The 16,211-nt window shown below is 31.3% G+C and overlaps 1 protein-coding gene across 3 annotated transcripts in view; it reads left to right on the top strand.

Annotated features, from left to right (window-relative positions):
• LOC144842930 (fibronectin type-III domain-containing protein 3A-like) overlaps positions 1-16,211 on the top strand; it is a 74,006-nt gene that overhangs the window by 42,522 nt on the left and 15,273 nt on the right. For 2 of the 3 annotated variants that reach the window (XM_078699537.1, XM_078699538.1), the window contains exons 5-7: positions 11,151-11,355; positions 14,004-14,063; positions 15,699-15,891. In XM_078699537.1, the coding sequence (XP_078555663.1) occupies positions 11,151-11,355; positions 14,004-14,063; positions 15,699-15,891 (458 nt within the window). The remainder of the gene's footprint in view (positions 1-11,150; positions 11,356-14,003; positions 14,064-15,698; positions 15,892-16,211) is intronic. The other variant, XM_078699539.1, reaches the window with a different exon arrangement.

A 16,211-nucleotide genomic window follows, 5' to 3' on the forward strand; every position in this document is an offset into this window, starting at 1 on the left:
AAATCAACTCGTTAATTTAATTAGGGATCATTCATAGATTGTGATGTGATGTTACAAGTTCAAGTACAATTGAATTAATAGAAATCTTTTTTTTAGGTAATAATATGATCACATAAGTAGTGGGCTGTTTCTATAGAAAACATCTTTGGGGCACTATCCTCCTTATTAGTACATCACCATGTTTCAAGAGTGTTTCAAGAGTAGTAAATATAGAATTGAAGAATAAACGTTAATGTGATCATATGATTTGGTCTAATTTTAATTTCAATTTGGAAGAATTCAAAGCCGCATTTTTGGGTTAATAATAATATAATTGGGTTACATTACAATTTCTGGGTATATTGTAATGAAATCAAGTTGTATTTAAACAAAGTATGTGATTTCATTTGATTTAGACATTCCTTTGCATGATTTGATTAGGTTTCTAAAATGAGTTTCTCATCTTTGCAAAAATGTTTTGCTTCAATATGAATATGGAATTTATTTAAATTGGAAGGACTGTTCTTCACCCATTTTAATAAAACAATCATTTATAGAATCATCTTCTTAGATAAGGACTATGGTCCTGTTTCTGCTGTGTGCATAAATTAACCCCAATTTCTTGGGAGCAGAAACAGGACAAATTTTCAATAACCAGTTAAAAATGGCGGCAACTTATAAAGTTATAGTAGAAGAAGACAGAAGAAGAAAATCTTATTGATGATGCTTTCAGCTGATGATGAGGGCATAGTTTGAGGACTATACCATTTTTTGAGAGGGATATTCAAATAATTTTCTACTTTTTCGAGTTATATCTTGATCTTTGAAGTGAATACAGTAATAGGCTATTAATTCAATTCAATTAAAATTAGCTTTATTGCAATCAACAAAATATATGTGATTGAAGATGAGATTTATAATTTCAAAATCAAAACAATTCACATTTTAATTAGCAACCAGAACCAAAACAAAAAATTGGCTATTGTCATTCACCACTATTGGTTGTGTAATACTTTGTATAAACTAATAGTATTACCTTATTGATGGTTTTTATACATTAATAAAGCTAAAAGTTTTAATGATTTAAAAATTCAAATCCTGTACTATTGGACAAGACACCTGAAATGTGTTGATACTATGAGTGATTGATATCAAGGCCTATGCTAAACCCAGGGAGCTTTAAAACAACTCCCTGCTAAATCTATCCATTAAAAAAATGTCTTCATATACTGTAAACCATTGAACATTATGTTAATAGTTTTATACATTTTTAATAGGTGAAATCCTAAGCATGTTGTTGTGTCCAATGAAAAGCTCTTAAATGGAAATGAATGTAGTAGTATAGGTTATGTGAACTATAGCCTATTGATTGATATTAAATGTTGTAGATGTTAATGTTGTATATGTTAATTCTGTAAAAAATCTGTATTTAAAACACAGTATACTAACTTGACATAAGTGATGTATGAACCAGGTTTAATGTACTGTACTTAATGTGACCCTATAAACCCATCCTTTTAACAGTCTGATGATATTGACAGTATCTGACATTCCCACATTACTTCAGGAAAACCTGAAATGGGGTTAAGTTCATAGAAAGGTCATTGATGCTACAGAAAATGTGCCACGGCTTGGGTGGCCACTCTAGATTCCACTGTCTACTCTAGCTATTGCTAAAGCTGGCATGGACTGTATTTAAAAGATAATCTAATATGAAATATGTAACAGTTAAAAACATTTTTTTAAATTACCAAAACATTTTACCCTGTCTATAAATGTTGACCCAATTTAGTACTATGTTAATATAGTAATTCCTATTAAGGAGACAACTTTCGGGCAAAAGAAGTGTACCCTTAAAGGCTAATTTACAAACGGTAACGGTAAGCGGAAAAAACGTGTAACTTGTAAAACTTGTATCTATCCTCAGCAGAAACTGCCCGTCCTTTCCACGCTTTGTGTAAAATGAGGTATTGAGAATAACATAGATTCTATATTTTTATTACAGCTCGTCTGTGTAAATTGGCCTTAAGGGTGTCTCCTAGGGATTGGCCATATTTTTTTAATGTTTATGTTCCCTTGTTTGTTTCAAAGGAAGGGTCCACTTAATTTATGGAGACTCCCCTGAATAGTCAAGTCAAGTCAAGTATCATTAATTTGTTTTAAGAAAAAAACATAGAAATTCTGTTTGGTCTGTTTGGTGGAGCACAAAATCCAACGGACACAACACGAACTTAAAACAAAAACATTACAAAAAGTGTCTACATGATGTTTAAGGCTCTAATAGCTCCTGGAAAGAAACTATTTGTAAATCGGCCTATTTAGGCCCCATAAATAGGAGTGTCCCAATGGATGGGTTCTACTGTGTACCTTTCAATACAGATTTGCACAAATGAATGAATAGTTTATTTATATCATTACTTAATTATTTTAAAGATTGTAACAAATGTGTACAAAGTGTAAAATGAAAGGTATAATAATTAAATTTAATGTAATTTGTTAGATGACATTTATTTTTGTAGAATATTCTACAGGCTATCAGTCTATCTATCTTTCCTCTTTATAGCTCAAAGTCTAGACAATATGGGCCAGTAGAATTTCCAATCATATTAACATTTTTTAACATCAAGATATAGTACTGTACTTTATTTGAGTAACTTCCTGCGAAAATATTTTTCCACACTGTATATTAGTGTGGTATTATATTAATAGCTCATCAGTCCCACAGACAAAACAACGTAGTATTACGTGTATAAACATTTTTTTTTTAAATAAAATAAAAATCATAATGTAGTCCTCAAATATTACAGATAATTATCTGAAATTACAGAATGAATAATTAGATTTCAGAACTGTCTTAATAAATTGTAATAATTTGTCCCATCTGGAAAACAGATAACCATGAGCCTTTTAATATTGAACAAATGTTAACCACCTATACTGCACATGTTAAAGATGGATCTGAACAATCAGTGACGTGCCAGTTTAAGAACAGTGCTTATTAGAGAGAGGCACTTAAATTTAATAATTTATGGTAGAGCAAATTTGCAACGTATTTCCGTCTTGTATGTTACATGACTCACTTGCTTTTGGATTAAAATAAATGGAAAGTATATAAAATTATTAAATAATTACTTTAGGGTCGTTTGTAGTTTATAACCCATGACTAATTTTCAAGGCCACAGAAATGTATTTTTTATGAGGATTATCTATATTTAATATATAAATAACATAGAATTACATTTTGTGGTTAAAATATGAATACATTTGATATAATGTATATGACATTTTATGTCCATGACAAATTTTCAAGTCTCAAATATATTTAGATTAATCTATTTTTAATATAAAATTATTCTATAATACATTAAAAAAATTAAATACCTGTCAAATTGAGCTCGATTTTTACCATTTTATTTTATCCCTTCTGGGAATTTTCTATTCACGTAGTTTTTCATCATTTTTAGGCACCCGTGGTGGGTGCCAGCATGATCACGCTCCTTTTAACCGAAATAAATTATTACATTTTCTGGATTGCATTTTTGTGTAGTTCATAATTATTTTTATCGCATGAAGTTCATATGTTGTTATATATTTCCATCAAAGTCAATGATCAAATTCAAGATAGACCAGACCAGTTTGTCAGGTTCAGACTACAGTACTAAATTTGTGACTTGTAAAACCTGGCCAGCAGCAAATTACCCAATTGACGTCCATTTCTATACCATATTTTTGGCCATCCTGTAATCTAGGTTAAATTCAGGCAGACTCAAAACCTTAGGCAAGTCCATTGTTGCAACCCAAGTATAATCCCACCCCTAATTTTAAGCAAAGACTACAGTATTCTATATCAAATACCTCCTTACACAAGCAAATTTCACAGACATCCATAGCAATACATTGCCTAAAAGATGAGGTTTTTTTGTCATTTTTTTAGTTAAATTTAAATATCCGATCAAATCCTGAGGACGTTTAAAATGACAAAATCTGACTCGGATATCAATCATTTCATGCCATTTACATAGTGTTGAATAATTCTGTAATCGTGAATAAATGAATGCAGTTTTTCATCGTACTACTATGCAACTTGTACAGTACATACAAAGCCTATGTATTGTTTAATACTGTATTAAAAAGTTTGATGGTAGTGGTATGCCAACATTTTGTTGTCACATAAAGTTTGATAGTGTAGATAGAACTCTATATGATTGAGATGAAGTGAAGTTTTTTTTAAGGGGGAGGGAGGAAGGAGAGGGGAAGGGTAGAGAAGATAGAGATAGGATGGATGATGAATCAAGATAAGTCGGTCTCGGGACAGAATAAACTTTAAAAATGGGACTTTGATAAACAATGTTTACGTTTATTTCTCGAGAATCCTTCCCCGAAAAAGTACCCATTTTTGCACCTTTCTGAGAGGGCACTTACCAAGGTAAGTTGGTTTCTTTTTAACCAAATGAAACGAACTTACCCAGGTAAATATATCTATCTGAACAGTAGACACGCACTATGCCTAAAACCTTGTTCACACATGATATGATTTTATTTCTTCATGAAATCTATGGCCAGAAGATACAGTGACTCATTTTTATTTCAAGTGTTAATATCTAATGGTCCTTTTTATCTGCTCATCATCCTCATAATTACAATATCTTATGTCTTTTTTAACTTTATATTTAAATGCCATCTGTCCACTCTTTCACATTTCTTTTGTTTGATTGACCTTTAGGCTAGTGTCCAGTTGAGGTCAACAGGAATCTTCATGTTACAAATTATTCAAAGGGAATAATTAGTGGTGTTTTTATGATATTTCTCAACTATATTACGAATTAAGAGACGTTTGCTATTATTCCCAACTATTAGTATTACTGTCAAAAATTATTACTGAAAATTCAACAAATTTTAACGAGTTTTATCATGTTGTACTCGATAAAATAAAAATTATATAAAATTTTATATATATATTTTAAATACTACAGTAATACAATTCATGTTATTGGTGTAGATTTTATGATTTTGTAACAACATTTTTTAGTTAATGATAATAAAGTTAGGTATTAAAATTTCTAGGTATATTATAATGAAACAAAGTTGTATTTTAACAAAGAGTGTAATAAATTATATCAAATTTCAGCAATATATGTTTAATTAATATAATTCATATGAAATCATGTACTTTTGTTGCTGTAGGTTTTTCGATTCTGTAACATAAAGTTCATTGATAATTCTCGTAATGTAACCTTTGTACAGAATTATTCTATATTGCTTTTAGTGAAAAGCGACTACACAACTGTCAAGTTTAAAAAATCATTTTGCACATGCTCAGAAGCATGTCCAGAATGACTGACACGACATCTTAAGAACTGCTGAAATTTTGTTTGTTATTGTTTTTATGCTTACGTTGCAATTTTGTTTTTGACTCATTGTGTTATTTATAGGTTGTGCATTGGTGGTCAATTTGACTTCTATCTAACTGCATTTTTTTAATAGTTTAATTGTTACAGTATATTTCATACCCTTACCATGGCTTGATCACTACTGGTAGTAGCCCAGTGTACAATGTCTAGTAAAAGACAATCTGGACAAGTCAATTTGCGAATTTCTAGACAAGCCAATATTGGCGTCTTGTCATATCTTGTGCCTGATGTGCATGGCCATGTGAAATGTTAGTACCCTACCAGTCTCTGCCGCCACCACCAGGCTTTAATTAACTAGTTTTTTAATGTTTAGGCTAGGAAAATGGCGTGGGCTAGTAAAACTGCTAGATAGTCCAAAGGGGAAACAAGATTTATCAAGCCCTGTGACATTGTTCTTGTTTATTTCTCATTCCACACACCTTTAAAGAAACCACACATTTCTGGGAGTGTATTAAACATTCATTGATTGATTGTTGGAAGGAATGGAATCCTGTGTTTAGGATGTGGTAAGAGAGCCTATTAAACACCTGTCTTATGACCTTAGCTCTGTCTGCTTTTTACCTGTTGTGTGATTTATCATTAAGCTATTCCCAGTAAAACTTCCATGCATTAAAGAACAGATAAGATATCCTCAAGATAGGGAACATCTGAGAAATCTTGAATATGAACTGAAATGGTCATCTTTAAATATGTGTAGTTTACTTTTTTTTTTCAATTTGAACAATTTGAGAATAAGTCCCTGTTGTCAATAATAATTGTCATTATTATTAAAATACATTAACATAAATTGTGCATTTGAGTGAAATATTATATATATTATATTATCATATACCTTAAAACATAATAAAGATAAGAGATACATTAAAGTATGTCGTATGTCTACTGTATCTATCCAGTATTTGGTGCAATAAATTAAATTAAATCACTATTATTTTATTGATTTTAGTTATGGTATTATAATGTTTCATTGATTTCAACTTTATAGAGGGTAACCCTTCCAGGTGGATAAAACAAAGCAAGTTTATATTCAGGGGACCTCTTATAAATTTTGAAAAATACACAGTAAGAGTAAAATATGTGCATGCTAGAAAAAAATTACATTTCAAATAAAAAATAAATAAAATACAATAGGTAAACATTTATTATTGTTATTATTATATGAATATATTTAATAGAAAATAGTTAAGATATGTTTATACTAAAAATGATTTAAAGGTTTAGAAAAAAATGAAGGTCAAGCCAAAACACTGTACAAGTCCTAACAATAAATTAAAAATAATAACATACCCAGTCTAGATGGACTTGAACAATGAGGAGGGCTTAACATGACTCATTACAGAAGGGAAATCCCCAACTTACTACTAGTCACATGACCAAACTCAGACCTGTGTGACTCATTAGGTGTCCGAGACATCCCTACGTTAGACCAGTCAAGTCTGTATTTTTGTTTTGCAATGATAAGACCAGGTTCCAGTCAACTGAAGCATATGTTTTGAAAGTGAGAATGCCTGGCGTATTAACGGCACGAATGCTTAATGTATGTCGTATTATAACACGTCATACTCTGCTTTTTTAATGTGACGTTGACGTGACCGATTCATACAAATGCTATTTTAGTTCATATATAATTTTAATTCATGTGACATGAGTTCAAAATGGAATTGATTCTGTAAAAATTGCATTCCTGTCCATAGTTTTTTCCTAAATCTAGTAAGCTACACTAATTATAATTAATAAATTAGTTGGTAATTTACTAGCGTCTTTATCATTTATTTATATTCTACTTTTTGTATCGAGCACTTTCGCTTTCATGATCTGCGTTAAATTTACCACGATTTATAATTAATAAAGTATATATTTTAATCCAAATATCCAATGTAAACAGACATTTCATATTGAAAGTAGACACACCTACTTCCATAAATAGCCTAGATCTATCTTAGATGTGCTATTATTATTATTAGTCGGTGTCTTAATCAACATAATATCCAATGTAAACAGACATTTCATATTGAAAGTAGACACACCTACTTTCATAAATAGCCTAGATCTATCTTAGATGTGCTATTATTATTATTAGTCGGTGTCTTAATCAACATAATATCCAATGTAAACAGACATTTCATATTGAAAGTAGACACACCTACTTTCATAAATAGCCTAGATCTATCTTAGATGTGCTATTATTATTATTAGTTGGTGTCTTAATCAACATAATAATATATCCAATGTAAACAGACATTTCATATTGAAAGTAGACACACCTACTTTCATAAATAGCCTAGATCTATCTTAGATGTGCTATTATTATTATTAGTCGGTGTCTTAATCAACATAATATCCAATGTGAACAGACATTTCATATTGAAAGTAGACACACCCACTTTCATAAATAGCCTAGATCTATCTTAGATGTGCTATTATTATTAGTCGGTGTCTCAATCAAGATAATATTTGATGTTAATTAATTTTTAATTAGTTATTTGATGAACAACACAGTGATATTACAATCAACATAATAGCCAATGTATATATACAGAACAAACGAAATTTGAAAGCCACTCCCATATTTATGATAAACATCAAACATAATGTATGTGCAGCATAGATTTAGAACCACTCCCATATTTATGATAAACATCAAACATAGTGTATATGCAGCATAGATTTGGAACCACTCCCATATTTTTGATAAACATCAAACATGGTGTATGTGCAGCATAGATTTGGAACCACACCCATATTTATGATAAACATCAAACATAATGTATGTGCAGCATAGATTTAGAACCACTCACATATTTATGATAAACATCAAACTGTAGTATATGTGCAGCATAGATTTGGAACCACTCCCATATTTTTGATAAACATCAAACATAGTGTATGTGCAGCATAGATTTAGAACCACACCCATATTTATGATAAAAACATCAAACATACTGTAGTGTACAGTATGTGCAGCATAGATTTAGAACCACTCCCTTAAACATCAAACTTAGGATGTCCAGCATAGGTTTAGAGCCATACCCATATTGTTTTAATAGTAAACATCAACATAATGTGTAACAAAAGCAAGACAGCCACTCCCATTTTATGATAGACATCAACATAATGTATGTTCAGCAAATATTTATAGAGCCATGCCCATCATGTGATCAATATAATATAACTATAACAAAGGGAAAAAAGTCATGTCCATATTTGTGATAATATTACACACAAAAAGCGCGATTTCCTTTGAACTTTCATAAACATTAAAGCACATTAGCACATCCTATTTTCATGCACACTTATTCCCTTGTCGTGTTTATTAGCGATAGAGCTCTATTTTAATTTGTTATTTAAATAATTTATAAGATATTAGAACAGGAGTAAAACTTTATAGAATGTGATATTTAAACAAATAATTTATAAAGTTCATAGGTCATTGACCTTTTCATAGAAAGTCTTGGCGCATTTTGCGTCTGATTGTAATTAAAACAAAACCTCCCTAGTTGGTTCCTGATGGCAATTATGATCGTTTTCGTTAGTTGCTTTGAACCCCCACTGGTCCTGGCAAAGGATACTAGATGTTGAATCAGTCACACAGGAAATGTATTAAAGTTATTCTCAGCTTGAGGAATTGTGGTGAACACGGAACCTGGCTACAGCTGCAGTAATGCTGCGTTATGTACAGTATTAGCTCTCTGAACATTTGAGCCTAGGTAGGCTTAAGTATGATTACCGATATATAGTATTGGCTTATGTAACTGTAACATGTATTTACACACCATTGTGAAAGAACGAGGTTTCTACTTATCAGATAAATACAGTAGCCTAATATGGGCAACTAATTTATAATGCATTTGGCCATTTCTGAATGATAGACAGTGATTTGAAGTCAGCGCATGTTTACTGTACAAGTCTAATATTCACGTTCTGTTTCATACTGGGACTGTATTTAAACCGATTTAACATTTTTCCTTCATCTACCACATCTCGAAAAGAATGCGCCCTACTAGCTACCAAACAAATGTCACACAAGTCTTTACATAAATTGTTTGGATATTAGTTGGCCTATGCATATTTCATATTGGGTAGGAATGCCCACTAAATGTCTACAGCTAGCTAACCCTGCCAAGGCAGAGAGAAGAAAATAGTTAAACTACACCCTGTAGCTTGAACCCAACCAAATACACAGCATACCAACCAAGGTCACTATTCGAACTAGGCTTGTTCAAGTGAAGTTTAAATGTTTAAAGTGGCGTTTAAATGTTATAAATAATAATACAGTAATTGAATGAAATTAGACCATTGTATGTCCGATGGTTGTTTTTTAAGAAATGAAACTGTAGTAACGCAACTTATCCTGTTTGAAGGTTTGCATGACAAAATCAATATGTTATAAAGTTTGCGGTCGAGGTACATCACTCCTGAGGACAATCAAAGATGAATACGTTTTCAGAACAGAATATACATGGTATACCGCAATTTATCTTGTATGTATTGTATTGTTACAGGAAAAATATTAAATCTTATTTACAAATTTTATAATAAGATAAAGCTTCAATATAAAATTGTTTTTCATCGACCTGAAACAAAAACTTTTAGAAATATTGGTGCTACAAATGATAAAAAGAGAGTGCTTTTTATAATTGAGAAGTTTTCAATTTAGCAGATGCATACTACATTCTGTAAACTATAGGTGGCAGCACAAATCTACATTAGCAGAATACTGTAATATTATTTACTGATACTATCTTTTCTTTATTAACGATTATGGAATTTTAGGTAATTAATAATTAATTGATTTTTAATAAAATAGACAAAGTCAGTTTTAATCACAATCATTGATAGTGATCAGGTTGTCTTATTATATTAATTTATTATTGTGTCATTAGAGATCAGGTTTTGTATTTCATGTCATCATAGTTATGATGTCATGTACTTCTTATTTTCTTATTGGCTCGTTATGATGTCATGACCGGGTAATGATTGTAATAAAACTTAAATAAATTTATGCATAAGTTTATGAAGTTATTGTGTTGTTATGCAAATGATAGCACGATCTGGTCAGGATCGTAATAATTGTATCATTAAATATTTTTTTCTTTAAGTAGATATCCCTTATCTTTACTTGGCACTTAATCATGACTCAATATAAACCTTTAGTAGCACTATACCTGATGTTGGCTGTGATATATCTTAGATGCAGACATTTTACCTTAACACAGGGGGATTATAAGGGGTTCCACATACGTTGGACTGCTTAGACACAAACACAGGGGATTATAAGGGGTTCCAAATACGTTGGATTGCTTAGACACAAGCACAGGGGGCTTACAAAAGGTTCCACATAAGTTGGATTGCTTAGACACAAACACAGGGGGCTTATAAAGGGTTCCACGTACGTTGGGAGTGTGATCTTAGACACGGACACGGGGGGCTTACAAGGGGTTCCAAATACGTTGCTTAGACACAAACACAGGGGCTTACAAGGGGTTCCAAATACTTTGGACTGCTTAGACACAGACATAGGGGATTATAAGGGGTTCCACATACATTGGACATAGACAGAAAGGACTTCTTTCTGATAGACAATGAGACTCGATGTAAGAGACATAAAAAGGGGTATTACTAGGGACATCTGTTGGATTTATTTTCTTCATTATGGCAACTATTTTTCAAAATACGAAGAGGTTGTCATTATGAATGCCATTTCAGTGTGAAGATTGTATTAAAAAGCTAACCTTGTTATTGCTTTATTATTTCTTTCAGAAGATCCAAATATTCGTCGGAAACGTGAAATTTTGTCGTGCATTGAAAGTCCCGAAGTGACAGATATTCTAGCTCGGTCAGCATTACTCAAGTGGAACTTCCAGCCTAGCAATGAGGACTTATCGTCGGCCAATATTGAAAGATCCAGGATGAAGTATGAAGTCTCCATGTCAACGCAGGGAAGGCCGCAAAGTCACTACGACAGGTACTGCAAATTGTCCGTTTTTTTTTTATTCTTTCATTATTATTTAGAGTGAGGTTTATATGAATTTCTCCACCCAACTTTTCGTAGACAATTCTATAAAATTATTTAGGGCAGCAATTTTGCACTGTGAAAATCTCTAGTAACATTGTTTTATGTTTGTTTCTCGAATACCCTATGACCTTCTCTCCACTCCAGCCATTCCACACGTGTCCCCACCCCCAAAATGGATAAGTGCCCTTAAGGTTAATGATACACCAAATATGTTTCAGTAGGAAGCTTTCGAATTATGATGACCTAACTAAGTGGTCAATCGCTGTGTCATCGGTCGTTACCTGGACCTAAAACCCATCAAAACTGTGTCAGGCGAAGAAACACGTCCTAATATCACTGCATGCGCTCTGTGAATTGACATGACATAGTTGATCACATCTCAAATGAGTATGTATGAACATTGATGGTGCATGGTTTGAACCAAGAATCCTAGATTACTCTTGCCAGTACTGTACATTAATACCGTTTATTGGATTTTTTCAGAATTTTTTTATAATCCCACTTGGCATATTGTTCGAGGACAAATTGTTTATGTTTATATCAACATATCAAAGTGACACCATTCTGGTGCAGTACATTGGATTTTTAAGTAATCTGTACAACGTGCAACCATCTCAGTTATCTGGCAATAGTCCAGTCTGTCCTGTCAGACGTGCATAGACTATTCCCTATTGTACTTCCACCCTTTCCTAAATAGACACAGAAAGCTTTTCAATGATGAGGTCCGTTGAGGCGGGTGAAGGGAATTCTTAAAGGACATTTTTAAAGTGTTTTTTGTGCCTTGCAAGACTGTTAAAGCAGTTTCAGAGTTTAAATTTTGGTTGCTTTGAGATTACTCTAAAGCTCTGTCTACATATTCAAACTTTTTGTGACAAAAAAAAATTTGATGTGCCCAAATATGGACATGATGATTTCATATCACTGCCATTTGTGGGTACATCACACATAAAGTTTGATAGTGTATGCAGAGCTTTACACATTCATCATTTTTTATGGTCCCACATTGAATTTTTATATTAAAAAAATAAAAGATAATTAAAACTGTTTATATATCCAATTTTCATAATGGTACATTAATAATTATAGAAATAGAAATATTCTGTTAACTAGGTGTATGTAAATTATAATTAGCCTACTGTAACAAGATGTAGAATATTTAAGCAGGTTGTTACAACCTATTACGATGAGGGATGAACAATACATCAAACATATCTATCATTACATGCCCCAAGAGATAGTCGATAGTTAGCCTTCGATGCCCCCAGAGACTGTTAGTGAAACGTTCCGGTCCCACGTTTAATACATTATGTTTTATTAACCCGTATTTATATCATTAAAAAAATCTCCGATATCTAATTTATAATATTATAGTTACTGGATAGCCTTTGATGCCATATCCACTGTATACACGGCAATCATTCAGTTTTAGAGGGTATTTATCATGGGGAACACCATAGCAACAAGCAAGGGCGACTAATATGGGAGGGGGTGGATAAATAAATTATCACAGCAGGTGGTCGTACTGTACATTAGCTTAAATATAGCAAATTTGCTTGTGTTTGAGGTTTTTTTGGTAGTATTTTAGGCCAGGAAACTGCCCGTATTCTAAAAGTAAAAATCTCAAATGGGAGTGTTTTGCAGAAATGCAACTGTTCTGGTTTCACTTCAAACACATGCATTCATTTATTTATATCATTAAAAAATCTCCAATATTATGTTAAATTATTATGAAATATTGACTAGAATGAACAATGATATGTTGTGCAACATTCATTCGATCGAATCTTTTGACACCCATAGACTGTTAGCCCATGTCACATTAATTATCTCTTTCATCTTGTTCAATTTATTTATTTCATCATCTTCAATATCTTAGTGCAATGATGAAATATATTTTGCAAATAAACATAGGAGGCTCTTATGGTAGTTAGCCTTTAATGCCCTAGAGACTATAAGTGAAGCATTCTGGTCCTAGGATGAATGCATTATACGTCCGTAGTCATATCATTTATAATACATCTCAAATATCTTGGATTAACGGTTCGATGAAATATGTAGTTAGTAGAACGGACGATGACAAAATATGTTGTGCAACATTAACACACTTGGGGTTTTGTGTCTAATTGATGGTTTCTAAGAGTTTGCCATTATCTGTTGAGTAGTATAATTCAGCTAACATCATATCTAATGTCTTACAATGCTCCATTACCTTCTGAATAATTCTGATAAACATAATACCAGCCACTGTGAACAATTAAGACTATGTTCTATTAGTAGGATCTTTTGTTAGTTAACATGTGTTTTATGTATTATATGTTTATATTATACAATGCCTTTATTTTCACTATTTTAGTTCATTTACTGGCATAGGCTTTTTCTTTGTTTCTCTAATTATGTATGAATTTGTCAATCTAATTGTGTATAATTTGTTAATGCAATAACAATAGACATAAGTGTAGTACTGTAATTCCATGTCAAATCATTAGAAGAATTTTTTGCTGATACTATACTACTTTTCTACTTTTTTACCGTCATTACAGATAGACATAAACACATTTTTATTTTTTTAGTGTTAAAAAATGTTTTTATCTTTTTAGTGATACTGAGATGCAGTTTGATCTCTCTGATCTTAAACCAGCTACAGAATATCAAGCCAGGTGGGTATTATGCAAATTATAATTTACATATGTGCTTGAAGTTGATATCCAATAAATATACTAAATAATAATACTATTAATATATATACTATTTAAGTATGATTAATTATGCTAATGTCTCTTTGACATTAAATGTTTTAAAATGAAATTATTGTATTTTTGAATTATCAAAAAAAATATATTATACATCATTAATTTTGAAAAATATACATTAATTAAAAAAACATTGATATATTCTATAAATAAAATTTATTGCTGTTTGATTTACAATTTTCTGTGATCCACAACATTTATTTTTGTTCAGTAATTTACCTTTGGATTTATTGTATTAAATAATAATTTATTTGATTAATTTCAATGAATTAAGCAACTGCTAAATTATACTGTTATTAAAGCAATGTATAAATATATCTGACTGAGTAGAATCCATCAAACATGTGTTTTGCAGTCAAGCCCTCGTTGATCTTCTCCATATGGAGTCTAAACAACTGTGGTATTCCGTACGGAGAAAGGACTTATCACGAAACAAACAGCGTTTCCATATGTGCAAGTGTTATGCAAATCACTGAAGCATGACCATCGTCAAATTATTATCCTGTAAATTGAGTAATGTCGACAACGGTGAATTATGATGGTTTATATCGCTTATTATTCTGAATACCCAATGATAATCAAATTATTAAAATTTGTATAATGAAATATTGTACCAATAAAATCATAATAATCAATTATTTTTATATTGATATTCATTCAAAATTAAATTAAAAGCATAATATTTATTAAAACATGATCAAAATGTTTGTATTTGAAAAGGTTGATGAATTCATCAATTTTAATTGTGCTATATAATAACAATTTGTTTTTATCAAAAATCTTTATTGCGTCCAGAAATAACATTATTAGTAATTCATTTTTATTTGAAAAATTATTTTCGACGATAAAATTAAAAATTCTTATTGTATTCGAAAGTCGTAAATTTATTTTATTAATTTTTGTTTACATTTTATTTTATGTAACATATATTAAATATGATAAATTAGAATAATTATCAGTGGCATGATCTTAAATAATTTCCAATATTAAAGGGACATTATACCTTGGAGACCATCAAATTGTCCCCTTATTTAGTGTTCTCCTGATTAGACCTAGCCATGGTGATATATTTCCCTTTCAGGGGTATGTATGAATATGGGTCACATACTGTAAGAGGGGTTTATCTGTATATTTTTTATTGTGAGCATTGTTATATTTATATACACCTCAGCTTCTGTATAGTTGAAGTTGAAAATATAATGATGTCAAGTTTATTCTGTTTTTATGCTTTTTAAATATTTATTATATTGTTTCAAGAGGTACCCACTTCCGTGTTGGGCCATTAGGCTATGGTTTCCTCTTGGGCTATTTGCCAAATTCATAAATAATTGACATATCATTTTTACCATTATTACTATTATACACGTGAATGCAGCCCTTGCATAACTAAAATTAAATTATAGCTGGCTATATTTTGATATCTATTTTTGACAGACTATTAAATATTAAATGTTAGTGCTGCTCTTTCGTTGAAAAAAAATCATAGATCCACCCCTGCATTTTTATTATTTTATTTTTTACAATAATTTATGATTTTTTTAGTGTGAGTGCAATATTTGAAAATGTACGTGGGTCGCCATCAAAACCCACAAGTTTTACTACAAGTGGGTGTGAACCTGATGAGCCAGTAGGACCAAGATGTTTACAGAAAAATAAAAATTTCCTAGTAATCAAATGGAATGCTCCGAATGACAATGGATCCAGAATAACAGATTATATACTAGAATCTGATAAGGTGAGAGTTATTGTTGCCATTGTCTTATATATGTAACATTTTATCACATTTTGTGTTGTATGTTATTACTACAGTATCGAACTGCAAGTGGCACATCTTTAGGTGGGTGGACCACCCGGAAACAGGGGGAGTAATCTTATGCAAATAGGCCATACTGATTATTAGTTATGTATTGTAATATATAATGTGTTAGTCTGTAGGAGGCAGTATTGGCCAACTCATTACTCATTCTACTTCCAGCCACCTCCTCCCCCACCCCACCTTTCTAACATCAAATTGTCAAAGTCGTATGATGTTAGCAAACTAGGTGTTGATAAAGT

The sequence above is a fragment of the Antedon bifida genome, chromosome 5, assembly GCF_963402885.1.
Source record: "Antedon bifida chromosome 5, ecAntBifi1.1, whole genome shotgun sequence".
NCBI lineage: Eukaryota > Metazoa > Echinodermata > Crinoidea > Comatulida > Antedonidae > Antedon > Antedon bifida.